This window comes from Rhea americana, unplaced genomic scaffold (genome assembly GCF_003343005.1).
Source record: "Rhea americana isolate MKP2758 unplaced genomic scaffold, rheAme1 scaffold_74, whole genome shotgun sequence".
In the NCBI taxonomy this organism is placed as follows: domain Eukaryota; kingdom Metazoa; phylum Chordata; class Aves; order Rheiformes; family Rheidae; genus Rhea; species Rhea americana.
Genome location: NW_028186912.1, coordinates 2,410,999 through 2,427,683, shown reverse-complemented (window position 1 = coordinate 2,427,683; position 16,685 = coordinate 2,410,999). Strand labels below are relative to the sequence as shown.

Sequence of the window (16,685 nt, the reverse complement as noted above, 5' to 3'; positions counted from 1 at the left end):
GCGCCGGCCGGCTGCGGGCCGCTATGGCCAGTTACAAGCCGGTGGTGGTTCCGGCGCAGCCCCGGCTCGGCGAGAAGGTCACGCAGGACACGCTCTACTGGCGCGGCTACAAGGTGCGGGCAGCCCCGGGCCGGGGTGGCCGGGGCGGGGGCGGCGCTGCGCTGGGCCCGGGCCGCTCCGCCGCGCCTCGGCGTCCTCAGGGCGGCGCGGGGCCGGCGCCGCTCCTCTGGCTCCCGAGAGACGGTTGCCGTCTCGGCGGTTCCCTCTCGCCCTGTATCAAAGCTCACCAATAGCTTCCGAGAAAACCAGGCTGACTCGTACCCCGCGTTGGCCCGGCACTCGTAGCTAGTGTCGCTACGAGTTTTTTGTCGCTTTCGCTGATGCAATCAAAGTATTTTTAAACGTGTGTAGATAAGCTTTTGTTGCTTAAATGCGTAGTTAATAGATTATTTATAATGTATGAATAGGAAATGTGAAAAGTGCATCTACAATCCACAAAGCAGCAAAAGACTGGCAGGAGATAAACTTAATAGAGTTGTATTTAAAATTAAATTGGTTCTGAAAAGGGTTTTCAGTACTGYGTGGGAAGAATAGTAGATTTAGTTTTAGTGCTATCATTTTTGTTAGTGCACTTCTGTGTATTTGGTAATTGTTGTATTTCTTTTAGACACCTGTTCAGATAAAGGAATTTGGTGCGATAAACAAGATCGACTTCTCCCCAGTTTCTCCATATAACTATGCTGTCACAGCCTCCTCAAGGGTAAGTGCTTTTCTTTTGAGTTTTTAATGTTCTTTGGCTTTAGAAATGGTCTTATCTTGTTTGTCAGCTACTATCATGTGAATAAACTTAATGTCTTCTTGTTTTGCTAGATCCACATTTATGGTCGTTACTCTCAGGAACCAATCAAAACTTTTTCTCGCTTCAAAGATGCTGCCTACTGTGCCACGTATAGAGATGATGGCAAACTGCTTGTTGCTGGCAGTGAAGAGGGTAGCATTCGACTCTTTGATATCAGTGGAAGAGCACCACTGAGACAGTTTGATGGTCATACTAAGTAAGACAACGTTGTTTTGTTCCTTGCGTGTGTAAGCTTGCTCATGAGTTTACATATGTCTGCTTTGTATATTGCTGAAAAATTTAAAAATGATTAATATATATTATATCCAACCGTCTGACGTTTATCTCGTTGCAAAGTAGTCTATTAAATGTTAACGTCAGAATTGGAGTGACAGTATATATTTCTTTAATTCCAAAAGTGAATAAAGTATGTGGAAGAGTAAATACATCCTCTAATTCAGATAGGTGTCTGTTACTTAATATATTTTGTATGTACAGTCCTGTGACTGTAGTGTACTGATAAGCAAATTCTGTTTGATGCCAGGAGAAACAGAACTCCCAAAATGGGGAAGGAATTTGCCAGGAAAAGCAAAAATCACTTAAAAAAAAGAGGAGGACGGGGGAATGGAAGAGGATTTCTTATATTCCAGTGAGAAGAAAAAAATGTTTGAGATAAGCCTATCAGTTTTACAGAGAAAACACAATAGTAATATTTAGATTATATAGATTGTTATGTTGTGGAAAACTATAGATCTTTATCTAAAACAGCAAAACCCTCTTCATAATCAGAAAGTGCACAGGCGTAAGTCAAGAGTGTGTTTCCATTACAGTTCTCTGGTTGCAGATAGGGTATTATCTTATGTCCTGACCCCTAGATAAGTTTTAGGATATCTGTGTTTTATGTCAAAGTTGCTCTTTGTTGGGATGTTACAATGATAATACAGATTTGAATAGTGATTTTAAGGGACAAGAAGAGTTTTCAAATCAGTCTTAAAATTTGCTAATTATAAATTTTGAGTACTAATATACAGATCTCAGTAAAAAAAAAATATAGCTTTCATAAAGGCATTCAGTAGTACTGTAAAACCGTTAAAGCAGATCATGTTGGTGCTTAGATAAACATCTGTCAGTATGATCTTTTTTTCTGTCTGAAAATACAAAAACTAAAATATTTTCAACTTCTGAAGTAGAGGGAATACTTTACTTTAAAAAATTATGCGGTTAAACTAAGTGTTCTGGAAACAAATATATGTTTTAACTTTTGGGTATTGTGGTTCTGTTTCCTAGAGCTGTTCATGTAGTGGGCTTCCTGTCAGACAAATACCGAATATTTTCTGGTGGTGATGATTATTCATCGAATTTGTGGGATATTCCAAGTGCTACAGAAATTGTGTCGTACAATGAACATACAGACTACGTGAGATGTGGCTGTGCAAGTAAACTGAACGCAGATGTCTTTATAACAGGTTTGGCTTTTTGTTTTTTAAATTCTTCCTTTGGATCAAACTGTAGAGAAAAGCAGAAGGGTGATTTCTCTTTGCTCCAGCAGGATCTCTTTGATTACGTCTTAAAAATGAAGGATTTGTCTTTGTGCTTTGTATCTATCTTGCCATTTCCTTTTTCTGTTTTTTTTTTCTATTTTAAGTGATTTAACTGGTGTGACACTGATACCTGTAGGGAAACTGTAAGTGAGCTCATTTTTAACATGCAGTTTCTTTGTGCTTTAGCCTGTTAAGATTACTTGCCTTAGAAAGCTTAAAGTCTTGTGAATACATCCATTAGCTGGCATTGGCTAAATATTTTTGTCAGGTTTTGGAAGGAGACATATTCAGTTGTAGTTTATGCACAAAACCTTTTAATCTCAAAACTGAATCACGCGGTACTGTGAGAAGTTACTTGAGAACAGTTGCTTTTGGATTTCCTAAGAGTTGCTGTGTGAAGTCTGATATTCCTTACTTTTAGATACATAAGAAATAGATCTCATCAGATTTTCTGATTTCTGTTACTATATTTACACTTGAGAATGGGAAGAAAATAAAGCTAAGACTTAAATTATATTTAAGGCCTGACATGTTGATAGACCTGGAATTGAAAGCTGTATAGTATCTGTAGGCTGTAAATTAACTCAGTTTATAGTTTAAAACTGTTTCCATTTGGCAGGAGCTCCTTTAGCTTATAGCATGTGCCTGTTTTCAGTTCTTGAAATAGTTTTGCTTTCACAATTTCAGTTATTTATGGTGTTGATTACAGGTTCCTATGATCACACTGTGAAAGTATTTGATGCACGAACTAAAAAAAGTGTCATGACAATAGAACATGGCCAGCCTGTGGAGAGTGTGCTTCTCTTCCCTTCTGGTGGGCTTCTAGTATCTGCAGGTACTTGAGTAAAATTAACTCTCTTTTCTGTTGGCGGCTCTAATTGAAGAGACATTTCAGGATGCTTAATTTCTGTGTGATGTTTTTATTTGGCAATGAAAGGGTAAGTGACTTAACAGGTGGATTTCTTAGCAATCTCTTGGGAAACTGTTGATCCAGGGGGTGAAGGCAGAGTTTTTTTTCTCTGATATGAAACTTCTTGAAGTCAATCAAAAAAAAAAGTGACTTTTTTAATGACTAGATAAAGACTTTCACTGGCCCAGTGCTGAAGTGAAGGAATAAACGTATTTGAGAAATATTTTGAAAAGATGGGAATGTACCTTTCTCTTAACAATGATGCTTGGCAAGGCCTTTTAGTCTTCTCTTATCATTGCATCAGAAATCCTGTAACCCAATGCTGAGTCTAAATTTTTTTTGTAAGGAGGATATTGTGACATTCAGCTGGGCTTGCAGAATGACCTGAAGAAGGGAGCAGGCTTGTTATCTGTCTTGTCCCTTGTTCATAGTGGATGATGAGTAGGTACAGAAAGCTCAGTGTTACAAAGGAGGAGGCAGTGTGTTCTCTCACTTTGAAAACTTCAGGGAAGCAGAGTTGTGTATGCGTCAAAAAACCATTCTCTGTGCTTTCTTCTCATAGGAGGTCGATATGTCAAAGTTTGGGATGTACTAAAAGGTGGACAATTACTAGTTTCACTTAAAAATCACCATAAAACTGTAACTTGTTTATGCCTGAACAGCTCTGGACAAAGGTTACTGTCAGGATCCCTGGACAGGTTAGTATGTTTTATGACTTTATAGTGATTTAAATTCCCTAGGATTTCTTCAGTTCCCTTTGAAGATAAAACCTCAGAATGAAGCTGTGTGGGTGTTTTGAGCGGAGACATTTTTAACTTCTAGGGATGTGATTTATTTAGAAACATAGCTTGGGCCAGGGTGCAGTTTGCAATATACACTTGCTTTTCCCTCTTATTAGCTTGAATATCAGTGGGGTTGCATGTGCCCATTGGTAATGGATGTGTGGCACTTTTCACTCAGCATTTTTTTTTTTTTTTGGAATATACAAACTGGGCTTTGCAGTCTCAGTAAAGTAACTATTCTTATTTTAGTTTAATGCAGTCACTGTTAGCTAAAACGTTATTAGCATTCACCTTTAGAAGACCCTGATTTTGTGTATTTGCGCAGTTGCTTCTTGTCACCTGAACTGACACTGTTGGTAGAAGGAATGCATCCAAGGTGCAGGAGTCAAAAACGACCTCGTTAGAGGATGTTCCTGTGCTCCTACCCTCACCTCCGTTAGCTAACTACAGTTATTCAACTTGTTGTCTCTGAGACATAGTAAATAGTTTGAAATGACAGTTATTTGTTCTCTTCCTTTCTTCCTCTGGTACTTCCTAGGCTTACTCAAGCATTATGATTAGAAAGCATAAACTCAAGATCACTAATTCTGTACCAATTTGTCATTCAATGCTTGTAATGCTAGTAAGTTCATACTTTTTGTAAAGTACTGTTTTCTTTCTTCTGGTTGTTAAATACTTATTTCCTATCTTCATCCAAATCATTAAACAGCAGCAGGAGGCAAGAATATCCATGTATTTTCTTCCAGAAGTTGTAGGTAGATCTTCCATTTAAAATAAAATAAAAAAAAAGAAGAAATGCTGCCTTAGTGTTTTCTAATAAGTATTGCAAAATTCAGATGGTCGCTACATATTTTTTTTCCCTATACCTCTCCTGTTGTCATCTTTTGGGAGTAAGGGTAATCCTTTCTTGTCTTTTACATGTCTTTTATTAGAATCTTTCTGTTATTGCAGGAGCAATAATGAGGAATAAGTTAACTCACAGAGTGAAGAAAGCGTTATTTTAAAACTCAATTTCCTTAAATCTAACAGATCTAACAGAGCTTTAGAAGGATGAATTTTTTCCAAGTTGTCTACAATGAGGTGTTAGTAATGAAGTTTTAATCATTACTTTTCTATATAGGCATGTGAAGATTTACAGTACCACTTCCTACAAGGTAGTCCACAGTTTTAACTATGCAGCATCAATCCTCAGTCTTGCATTGTCGGTAAGTACATTAGAAACCTTCCTAGGCAAGATAATTACCAATAACTTTTAAGTAGCTTAAGTAATTCTTTTTTGCTTTAATTGCTACTAGATGCTTCAGAAGAATGCTCTGCATGCAAAATAGGGTCACTGAATATATTCCTCCTTAGTAAACATTGCATTAAGTTTTAAATATTATGAAAAAGGCACCAGTTTTTACCTTGTTAGATCAGTACAAAATTGCGTCTGTGTCAAGGGTGGTATTTATCATGGGGAAAGTAGGCAGCTCACAAGGGAATAGCCATGTCTTTTGACTTAAAGAAAATTATACTAATCTTGCTTTTCAGGAACCATCCTAGTCTCATTTTATGGCAGTGAAAAAGTGACAAAGTAATTCATTTGTTGATTGAAAAATCTGAAATGGGATGAACATTTCTTAGAAATCGTTAGTGTCAGGTTGGTCTGAGGAAGAAAAGAGGGCATAGGCTTTCAGCAGAATCGAACTTGTCTGCTGAACGGATGTCTCATTGTCTCAGAAACAGAAAACAAAGATGCTCATTTCTCCAAGCCATTTGAGTTCCCATGAATAAGTGACCAGCTGAGAGGAACGCTAGAGGCCAGCACCACTTTTTGTAAGCGGTACTGTTGTGGTGTTTTAGTGAGTACAAAAGGGCTAGATCTATAATGGGCTTTGAATGACTGCTCATGGTGAAGAATATAGGTAGGGCACGTTTTTCACAGAACCAAAGAACAAAACTCCTTAAGATTCTGTAGCAACTGCAAAATATCATGCAAATCCTGTAGTTTGGCATCTCCGTAGGTATGTTTCAAGCTGCTATTCAGTGATTGCTTTCTAATAGATAATTGTCATATCTACTTTATAGCATGTAATAGCCAAAGGAAACTGAACACCATTTAAAAAAACTGTTATGAATTACAGGCATTTGCAACCTAAAACAATAATGTTACTGCATATTTGAACCTAACATTAGAGGTTTATTAGATTGATCAGGTTGCTTAGGACTGCATCTTTGAAATTGGCTGTGCTTTGAGCAGGGAACTAGACCATAGGAACTCCAGAGGTGCAGTTCAACTTAAATTATTCTATGATCCTTTATTATGAAGGATTATGAATTATGAATTATTGTATGAGCTTATTATAAAGCAAAAAATTTGAAAAAGCTGCATGGTATGGTATGTATCGTCAAATAAACACACTAGGTTACTAACTGTGATTTATTTTTATTTATTTTTTTATTTTAGCCTGAAGATGAAACCATAGTTGTAGGTATGACCAATGGGGTACTACATGTTAAACATAGGAAACCTGAAGAAAGCAAAAAAAAGTTGCAAAAGAGGAGACAGCCAGCGTATAGAACCTATGTAAAAGGAAAAAATTACATGCCAAGACAGGTACGGCAGCGTGAGAGAATGTATACTGAAGCTCTCCTCAAGATTTGTTGTTGTTGTTGTTGTTTTCTTGTGCTGTGTTGAAGGAAGGGGAGATACAAAGACACATAAGCTTCTTCATGATAACAAAATATTTAACCCATTCTGTATGAGTATTTTGAATTTGTCTTTCAATTCTAGGAGGACTTCTATGTCAGTAAACCTGGAAAATGTGTTTTGAGGAAGTATGACAAGCTGCTGAAGAGCTTTCAGTCATCGAAGGCCCTTGATGCGGTACTGGAGGTAAGGTGCTATTGTGTTGTCTTACCAAAGTTGAGTTCTCTCATCTGAAGTGAATTTTTATTTCTTGGACAGACTTTATTCTAGTGTAGAACTAGGAAGGAATCAAACCTATGTGGGTTCCTTATGCATTCTTGTTTATTTGCAAACTATTTGCAACTCTGTTTTGTGTTTAAAGATGGTGCTTGATACTAAACTGTTCTTAAATATGTCCAGCCCCACATCAGGTTGTATACTCCTGAAGTTACAGTTGCAGTCATGCAGGAACTAAATCGAAGAGGGACACTAAGGAGTGCGCTTGCAGGCCGAGATGAGAAACAAATTAGTCTCCTCCTTACCTTTGTGACAAGGTATTTCTTTTTCTAAAAATTTTCTCTGAGCAGTTACTTTGAGGCCTGTATTTCTTGGTGTTTTTTCCCATGTAGCCTTAAGAGATTATGGGTGGAACAATGGTACTCTTGAAATCTATATACATTTTGCTTTCTGATATCAGGGTCTAGGATTTCATTCAGAGTACTGAAATAATTTACATGTTAGCACAAAACACATTTGCTGATGAGAGCCATAAAGAAAGTGTATCTTGCCACTTTGCCTGATATTCTACCTCTAGTACTGCTATTTTCTTTGTCTTGATGAAATTCATGTCTACATGTGTATGATGCTTTTGCTTGTCCTTCAGACCTTGCGGCCTTCTTCACAGAAGGAGGGTAAATACCACATGCAAGTTTTAGACTCATAGCTCTGAGAATCCTGCTTTGTGAGGCGTCTTTTTTAAAAAAAAGTGTCTCATCTTTCTTGTCTGTGTATGAGAAAGCCACTTACAACTAGTTAGTGGAGGGCAGTTGGCAAAAATAGTAAAACTAGAATGTGTTCTAATTTTGCAGGCGTGTGATTGAGCCTAGATTTACTCCTGTACTGGTAACTGTTGCAGATATGATCACTGGTAAGTACAACAAAAAGATGATTCTCAAAGCCCTGAAGTTAAGCTTGGAAATAAGGTGTATGAAGTGCTATGTTTTCAAGAAATCACACTTGTATTGGGTTATTTTATAAGTACAAATTCAGTGGTGAAAGAATGATGCAGATAACTTGGACTACACTCAGTGTCTGAGTCTGACTTGTGATGACTGCAGAAAGCCCTTCATTAGCACTAACATCTTTGATACTTTGTATTTCTGTACTAACATAGTACAGATGACTTCAGTTTCTCCACTGAGGTAGTAACAAGACTATTTGAGGTAGTAAAAATTTCTGCTTCTGTTAGTTTAACTTATTGTTACTGTGAGAATATACCAATAATTAATACTGGTTTTCGAACAATTAAAGTTGTCTTATTTGTCCACAGCATTTGATTATTGCCAGACTCCTTAAATGTATCTAACTAGCCACTGTCGTTTTCATATCTTCATAGATATATGGATATTAAGTGACTGTTTCTTTGCAGACATTTATCAGCCTGTGGTTGGACAGTCAGCGCTTGTTGATAAACAGTTCTTGAGACTCCAGGAAGCCATAGGAAAAGAGATTGACTATCAAGAGGAACTACTAGAAGTTTTGGGAATGATGGATGCACTGTTTGCTACTTTGACTAAGAAAAAGGCTGCTTACCTAGAAGAGAACAAAAGTAATGGTCTTACAAAGGCTCTGGAACAGGATATGAATAACTGACTGGCAACCATCACAACGAACTGTCACAAAAACTGCGTGGACTTGAAATAATGACCTGATTTCCTGGTAACTTTTTATAATAGCAGCTTTCAAAATGCCCCCTCTCTGCACAAGTTCTCTTGCAGAGTGTGTTTTTTGAAGAAGCTGAATTATTGAAGACAGAGGAAAAAGGGACTCTTTCAAGATTTTTCCATGTAATATTTTTTTGAGTAACTGAATTTTAAAGTTTTATTCCAAAGCTATTTAACTTTTAAAGTATTTTGTGCATCCAGTACAAAGTCATTATTTGATTTAGAGAAACAGTCAACAACTTCCACTTTTTACTCATCAAAAAATAATTGAGGTTTGTCTAATTTTAATGTGTATTCAGCCTTATATAAGAATTGGTTAATATCCAATCTCAGGTACTTGGACACAGGAATAAAACCAAGTGTAAGTTTGATATAACATGACTGCATTGTGTTTTCTCTCTTCGCTTAGTCTCCACTTTAGACTTCTGTGAAGTCACAGGAAACAAGATAACGTAGGAAAATGAGTGTACATTTCTTTTTCTTTTCTTTTTTCTTTTTTTTTTTTTTTTTAAAGATTAGTGGAAGAAATATGCTTATGTTTTTAAAAACTTACGAGTCTCATTTTTTTTTAGGAGTGCATATACCTTGATATGAATTTAATTCTCAAGAAAATAGATAATTATTTAAGGGAAATGGGAAATTTATTCAAATTAAATTCACTTAGTGAATAAACTCTACATCAATGAGGAAATTTTCAGTTAAGTAGAATTTCCTTTTTTGCATTTTTGTGGAATCCTGTCACTTYTGTCGTACAGTAAATGTAGTACAAGCCTGCCTTGTTATCAGCTATGTAGTAGAGTGCTGGAGTAATTGTGTACTTCAGGCAACACTGAAGGAAGATAGTACACTTTGGAAAGATGTGTTGGGTGGCCGTGGGTGTACCTATGTGGGAAGACAGTAAGGTACAACTTTGTTGTTAACCTGTTTGTGTTTTGTGTTTTCCCTAGGATTGAAATATTGTTGAGGTATAATACGATCTTCCCACAAAAGGAACTTACTCAGGTGTGACAGTGAAAGATGGTAGAAATAACCTGAAAAGTTCTTGCAAGTTCTGCCCAAATTCTTAACCATCTTTGATTAAAAACTGTGGAGCAGTGTCTGGTCAGCTCTTAAATTATTTCGTAAGCAATATGCCTTCCTGGCTACTGGGTTTTGTGAGTTATATTTTGAAGTCTTAGGGCAATTGTAGATAAATAGTAAGGAGCATGTTCATAAGAAATTACTTTCCTCAGTGCTCATGTTGTTGTTATTTTTAATGTATTTCTGATGCCTTTTAGCAAATCAGCATGTTACTTTTAACTATGTTACTTAATCAGGCAAAATCTCTTAGAAAACTTTAAAATTAAGCTTAGGGGGTGGATTGTGTTATCTTGCTGGATTCCCTGTATTCCATGATCCTTCAGTACTACTTGTAGCTGAAGGGGGATATTTATGTTGGCGGCCTGGTGTTCTACTGCCTGAGGACCATTCATCTTGACATCAAATATATGAATATCATCAGTTAAAATTCAGACTATCTTCAGATAGTCTCATAGTATATATCCATTCTAGTGCCTTGGAGTTTGATGTGTTGCTAGTAGAGTCACAGAAAGAAATTAAGTTAAAAGAGCAATTAGTTTATGATCTTACAGTAGCTTAATTTATTACAACGTTTATTACAACATTTCCCATTCATTTTATTCATCAAACTGAATTTGTCAAGGTAAACTGGCAGCAGGTGTGATTTGTCATCTATGCAAATGGAAATTTGGGTTAAAAAAAAGATGGAAAAACAAATGCTATGTAAGACCTCAGGTTCTGAGAAGACTACTAAAATAATATTTTGGAAGCTCTGATCCATCTACCCCTACTAACTTTCTGGTACTTTAGTGAAAGAAGCCAGATGTATCATGAGTCCTACCAGATTTACTGTCTCTGTGTTGAATGCTAGCATTTGTTCAAATGACACCTAATCTGTTTGTCAACTTGTCTATTGTGTCACTGCTCTTGTCTGTTATGGAAATTATTGTTGATACCCCCCCCTTCCCCCCCAGTTTAGTAAAAAAATTTTTTTTTTTAATACTTAGATATCTAAGGTTTTGTTATTACCAATGAGGCTCATATTATGTTCTGATTTTGTTTAACTATATATAATTTATTAAAAAAACTTCAAAATTCAGGATTGTACAGATTGCTATTGAATAAGATAGTGAAAAACAAAGTTTTTGTAAATAGCTTAATTTGCAGTTATTTCTGTGTGTGGTTAAATGTTTATAATGCATTAATGCAATGCCAGCCATGCATATTTTTTTGTTGTTTTACAGGTAAGCCTAAAGTTCTTGGAATTTAATCATATTTCCAGAAGTATGTTATCTTGTGCCCTGGAATCTAATATTTGTAAGACACTAGGAATGGGGTGAATTATAGTAGTTAAAATTAGTTGTTCGTTGGATTGGAAAGGGGAGGTAGTGTTTGGTTTCCCGAGGACACGGAATTCTACTTTTCACCAAAAGCATGAACTTCTTGCACGTAGCATCTTCCTTGACTTATGGATTATTTTAGAATTTGAGAATTACCAGATTGGTTTGGCTTTGAAATATTATTAATATATCTTTTCCCAGAGCTGCAAATTTTAGATGAAATGCACTTTAACTTTTTTGAAATTCTTTTCATAAGAAGCATTTTGTAGCTATTTATTTATGAGGAAAAAAGATCTCCTCTTCCTTCTATTTCAGAATATTGTTATGCCTCTGAAGCACTGTTAGCATGCAGGATTCTACAGCCTAATGCAACCAGAAATAGACTGTTTCTAAAAGAAAAGTAAATTTAACCTTCTCTGTCCTGTTCTTCAGCCACTCAAATTAGATGGGAGGAAGAGAGAGGAACTGGATTGTTGGTTATTTTGGTAAAAACTTTAAGTGAGCATTTCTTAGGAAAGATGCTGATCTCTTTTCCTTCGATTTCTTATGATAATGACTTCTGATAATGAGCAAAACTTGTATCGCTAACGTACTTAACTCAAAATTCACGAGGATTCATACCTTCGTATTTCAACAGATGGGCTTTGATGACCATGCCACTAGAATTTCCTAAATAATATCAGCTGAGTTGTTCAAAGCTGACCAGCTAATCATGAGAAAGCAGAAAATACCAAAAATATATATGTTGTAACATTATGACTTAATAATATAAAAGGTTTCAAAAATAAGTGACAACTGAAAGGAATGTTAAAAAAAATCTCATAAAAGAAAGCATTTTGAGTGGGACTGCTTGCTTTGTGTGTGTGYGCGCGCATGCACGCGCGTGCTTTGTATTTGGGCTATGTTAATTGATGTTATCCCTATGGCCTTGCTATGGTTTGCTTTGCTATCATGCAGTGTAGACGTTTCCATCAAAAAAATGGAACACTTTTATGGTTGTTTACTGTTCAAGTGGTGTGGGACTGTAATTAGCATCTTAGAACTGAGTGTCATTTTAAACAAGTCATTTAGGTCTGTAGTATATAAGTGAGACTGCTGTGTGCTGGCAGTATTGTGAGAATCTAGGCTGTAAACTGTGGTAGCTCACTAGTGTCTTTACGAGCCATGTGCACAGATGTGGTAGTATAATATTTGGTAAAATCATCTCTACTTGTTCCCATAGGAAGGATCTTCAGAACTCAATTTTTGTGTGCCTTTTAAAGCAAGAACCACTGAAGTACTTTACTTGTGCTGGAGGACAGCCATTTAAAACATTGTTTGAAATAATTGCAAATTTTAATAATAATAATAATTTAAATAATTGGTCTTGGCTATAAAGAACTTAAAATTTTAAATACTACATTTCTTTTGTACCAAACTGCTGATGCAGTTTTAATAAAGTAGTTTTGAGAAGCTGGGTACTCCTTTTGCACTCTTCAGTTTGGATACAGGTTATATTATCTGAACATTTTTGTAACTGAATGTCATAAAGTACATTTGCGTGCTGTAAAGTAATACAGGACTATTAAGTTACCATTTGCTATGTTATTTCACAGCTCTGTGCTTGTTTCCCCTTTTATAAAAAACCAGATCTTTGCCATACTGATACAATGAATTTTGACATTTAGATGCAGAAAGATTAAAGGGATGGAGAATGTAGGGTGCTTGTTGTTTTGTTTAGCATTAGTAGCTTCACCTGATTTTTGATAAGCCATTAAGAATTTTCGTGATGAAGTCACAGATGACAACTCTTTCACGGCTTTTTTTTTTTTATAGATAATGCACTTTTAATTAGATAATCGTGTATTTTCACTTCCTTAGGCGATTTAAAGGTTAGCTTTTGATGAATGAGGACATTACTTACTGCAAATGGAACTTTTCAGTGACCACATGAGAATGGACATTTAACTGAAGCTTACAGCATCAACTGAAACTTCTGGGTGCCAATAGCATATAAAATAAGTTACTCTGGTTAATTGTTTAAAGTTTACTTAATACAGTAAATACTGTTTTAAAATAAACTTGCCTTGCCAAATAAGATAAAAACAGGATGTTTGGATGCAACAGTTTGTACTCATTTTTTTTACTGCAGGGAATATTTATGTTTCTAAGTGTTTTTGGCATTGTGCAGAACTAACCTGTATACTGTCCTCTTCTGCAGGTGGAAGGGGTGATACTCAAAAGCATATTATATGTGAGGATCCATTGGTAATGGTGGTTCCAAAAAAGGTATTATACGAAGCACAAAGAATTTGACACAGAAAACAGCAAAATATGAAGAAGAAGGATAAAGCTGTGGGAATGTAATAATTGGAATTCTGAACTGGCTAATCAAGCAATTTGCTTAATTTGGTAGAAAGTAATAGGAGATGAATGGATATAAACAAAGATGGAAATATTCTTGCTCTGTCTGTATCAAGATGCAAAACCTCTTGGCTGAATTCCTGCATGATTTAGTACCTAAGCTTTTACAAGAAACTTGTTTTAATTCTGTTACTATTTCAAGGTATATACTTATTCCAGAAGAGAATCTACTGCTTAGTGTTTGACGACTGTTGAATGAAATATGTTACTATTTACAGAGTTATCTAGTTACTAGTTAGTCACCTTTATTCAATCATTGAATTATTCTGGAGTTGAGAGAAGTCAAATCTGTTCATATAGTTGCAACAGTAAATGGAGAAATTACACATCTCGAATCTGAAGTTTTGATGCAGAACTTTTCCTGAGTTCCCTGATTGTTTGAGTTTTTGCCAAAGATCTTTTGGTTTAGGTTTGAAATCTCATGAGTTCACTGACAGTGTAGAAGCCTGGGCTTGTGTTAAGAGGAAAAAACTCAAATGCATTAAAGCAGGCTCAAGACATCCCTTAAAAAAATAAAAAACAAAGCTTGCCATTTCATAGATTCTAAAATCTCTTCTGATCCTGCTCAGAAGCATCAGAAGCCCATATGGATGGGGAATTTGCCACTGCTTTTGCCACCAATAGCAATCTTCACAGTCTGACATGTCTCTTCATTTAAAAACAAACAGAACCTCTTAATGGCTCCAACACTGCTTGTGCAACACAGGCTGAGCTGCCGCTGGCAAATCTTGCCAAATACTTGGTTTTGGTCTGCATATGTGCTTGAGCTCAGAGTTTGTGAGAGGGTGACCGTTGCAGTACTGAGCTGAGACATTTTTACATTGTCCCAGATAATCATAGGCTACCTTTCAGTGGTACTGTATGGTTGGATACTGTGACACACTATACTGAAATACTGCACAATAAAGAAGTGAGACTTTTTAGGAAAAGCATCAAAATTTTTTTATAGGATACTGTAAGCTCACTATAAGTTTTGTAGCACCAGAGAAAATTTTCAGGGAAGATCACACAAATTTTGCAGCTGAAAAACAGGAAAAGACAGCCACTGTTCTTAAGTAAGCCATAGCCTCAAAATGCTTGTATTGAGAATAGTAGATAATAATGACCTCTTATTTCCACATTTATCATTCAAGCGAAAACCATATAGCACAATATGAAAAAACTGAGTAAACATTAATGACATATGATTCTGAAGCAGTTGTTCTGCCAGTGCTAGGATGCTCTACATTATCTAAGGCAGTCTCTAAAGCATATGTGCTGCAATACTTGAATGTGCTCTAGCAAAAGTTCTGTATACTGCATATTTCGTTCCAGTATGTAATACACATACATAATGCTTGTTTTCAGTTCCAGGGAAAATCCTCTAAAGGATTTCCATCATGAAGTCTAAGTCAGTATCTTAATACTACTAATTTGTGGAATTACGTAAATTAAATTACAACTCTTTAACTACTACTTTTCGTAACTTTTCACAGTACAGAAAATTTGGAATTGAATTCATGAGGATCTACAACTGCTGCAGATACATTTGTGCTTGTCTTACATAGTTGAGTAACATGCAGTTGGATATCTTGCAGGTAAGATGTGGCTATATTCAGTGGCAAGCAAAGCAATCCTTAGTATGCTTTCAATGAAGTGTGCTGGGATTAGATCTAGAGGAAAGATGCTATAAATTAGTAGTGTTTTTGTTGTAACCCATCACTAACCTGGCTGAGCCTTCTCCTTATAAATGCAACTTTCCAAAGTCACGTCCTGATCATGTGGTAGCCAATGGGTGTTTTACCTCTGAGTCTTCATGGAGTTGTAGATGGAGTCCTAGGAAAGACTCTGCTCTCTTGTACTTGGAACAGATGTTTGCTGAGATGATAAACTACACAGAGCAAGCGAATGAAAGGCCTCAAATTTTGAAGATAGACACACACCCTGTAAAGCCATGAGGCCCTTTAATTAAATGAGAAGGCGGGGTTTATTGGTTTTTTTACCTCTGCTGCAAGGAGGTTCCTTCACGATCTGTGCTCTGTTGCAGAAGTCTAATATATTTATTTTTTAAAAAGGCTGGTGAAACTCTTAGGCATTCAAATGTGTGGAGGTAACTGAATTACATGGCTGTAATTACCTTAAGAGCATCTGGTAAGAAGACCAATCACTATGAAATTTAACTACGAAGTTTGAGCTTAGTTGTGATTTTGTGCTCTTAACTTGGAGCTTTCAATGTATTTACAGCTTGGATACAACTTTTCTATTAATTTGAAAAGCAATATGTGCACCTTCTAATATCTGATATAAGGAAATGTTGACCTGAATTCATTGGCTATTTCTTATGTCTGTTTTTCTTTTACACTATCAGCACAGAATACCAACACTTAATACATCCACTGTTTTGTCATATGTGGTTGACAGTTTAAAAGGCAAACAAAAATCCTAAAATTAATGGAAATCTCAGTCTGAGAGAGACTCCAAAGGGGTCATTTGCTTCATTCTCTGCACTGAAGTAGGGAGTAAGTCTGCATAACTAATCTCGTGCTGTCTTTTAAACCTCTAAGAAGGAACACTTCTTGATCTCTATGTACGTAGTGCGTCTTAGGGAAGAAATGATCTTTTACTGTTGCTTTTTCCTAATACCTAACCTAATCTTTGAAATGTCAGCTGATTTCTTTTTTTTTGTCTTGTGTTTGGAGAACAGCGGATCACTACTGTGTTTGCTGGGTTTGTAGTTGTTGTGTTTTCTTTGTTTGCTTTTAATAGTGCTCACGTTGCTGCACTTGAGCAATGTGAGGGAAGAGTTCAGAAGTATCCACGAGTATCCTAGCGGGCGAGATGGAAAAGAGGTATGGCAACAGAGCATGCTTTCGTCTCAGAAGACACTTTCTAAAGACTTGGTTAATGTTCTAACGGTTGGCTTAGCTCATTTTAAAGCGGTGGCATTGCTCAATAGATCAATAGTTAGAACCTAGCTGGGCTCTAATTCTGGACCGAGCGGCCCCAGCTCCCTCATGTTTTCTCTTTGCTTTCCCGTTCCCCAGTCCGTTCGGGATACCGAGGAAGCCGCAGCCCTGCGCACCGTTGCAGCCGGTGCATCACCAGCGCTGAATCACGCGTGCAGTAACCGCCTCTCGAGTCTTGCTGGCGGCAGGCGAAGCTCCTCATCCTCGCAGCGCTGCGCTAAGCGCCGCGACGAGGCCGGGCGGGCGCGCAGGGGGC

At 36.7% G+C, this 16,685-nt stretch overlaps 1 protein-coding gene across 1 annotated transcript; it reads left to right on the top strand.

The window, feature by feature from the left end:
• Positions 1–6: 6 nt before the first annotated feature.
• UTP15 (UTP15 small subunit processome component) lies at positions 7–9,058 on the top strand. The gene is made up of 12 exons (XM_085322014.1): positions 7–113; positions 668–760; positions 871–1,055; positions 2,126–2,304; positions 3,089–3,214; positions 3,852–3,987; positions 5,192–5,276; positions 6,518–6,667; positions 6,845–6,946; positions 7,160–7,293; positions 7,828–7,886; positions 8,388–9,058. The coding sequence occupies exons 1-12, from the start codon at positions 24–26 to the stop codon at positions 8,609–8,611; spliced, it is 1,563 nt and encodes a 520-aa protein (XP_085178140.1). The 5' UTR covers positions 7–23; the 3' UTR covers positions 8,612–9,058.
• Positions 9,059–16,685: the final 7,627 nt, after the last annotated feature.

Coding starts and splice junctions, on each gene's coding strand:
- UTP15 (XM_085322014.1), top strand. CDS start 24: ATGGCCAGTTACAAGCCGGTGGTGGTTCCGGCGCAGCCCCGGCTCGGC. Junction 2,305..3,088: donor CGCAGATGTCTTTATAACAG/GTTTGGCTTTTT, acceptor TGTTGATTACAG/GTTCCTATGATCACACTGTG. Junction 7,294..7,827: donor CTCCTTACCTTTGTGACAAG/GTATTTCTTTTT, acceptor CTAATTTTGCAG/GCGTGTGATTGAGCCTAGAT.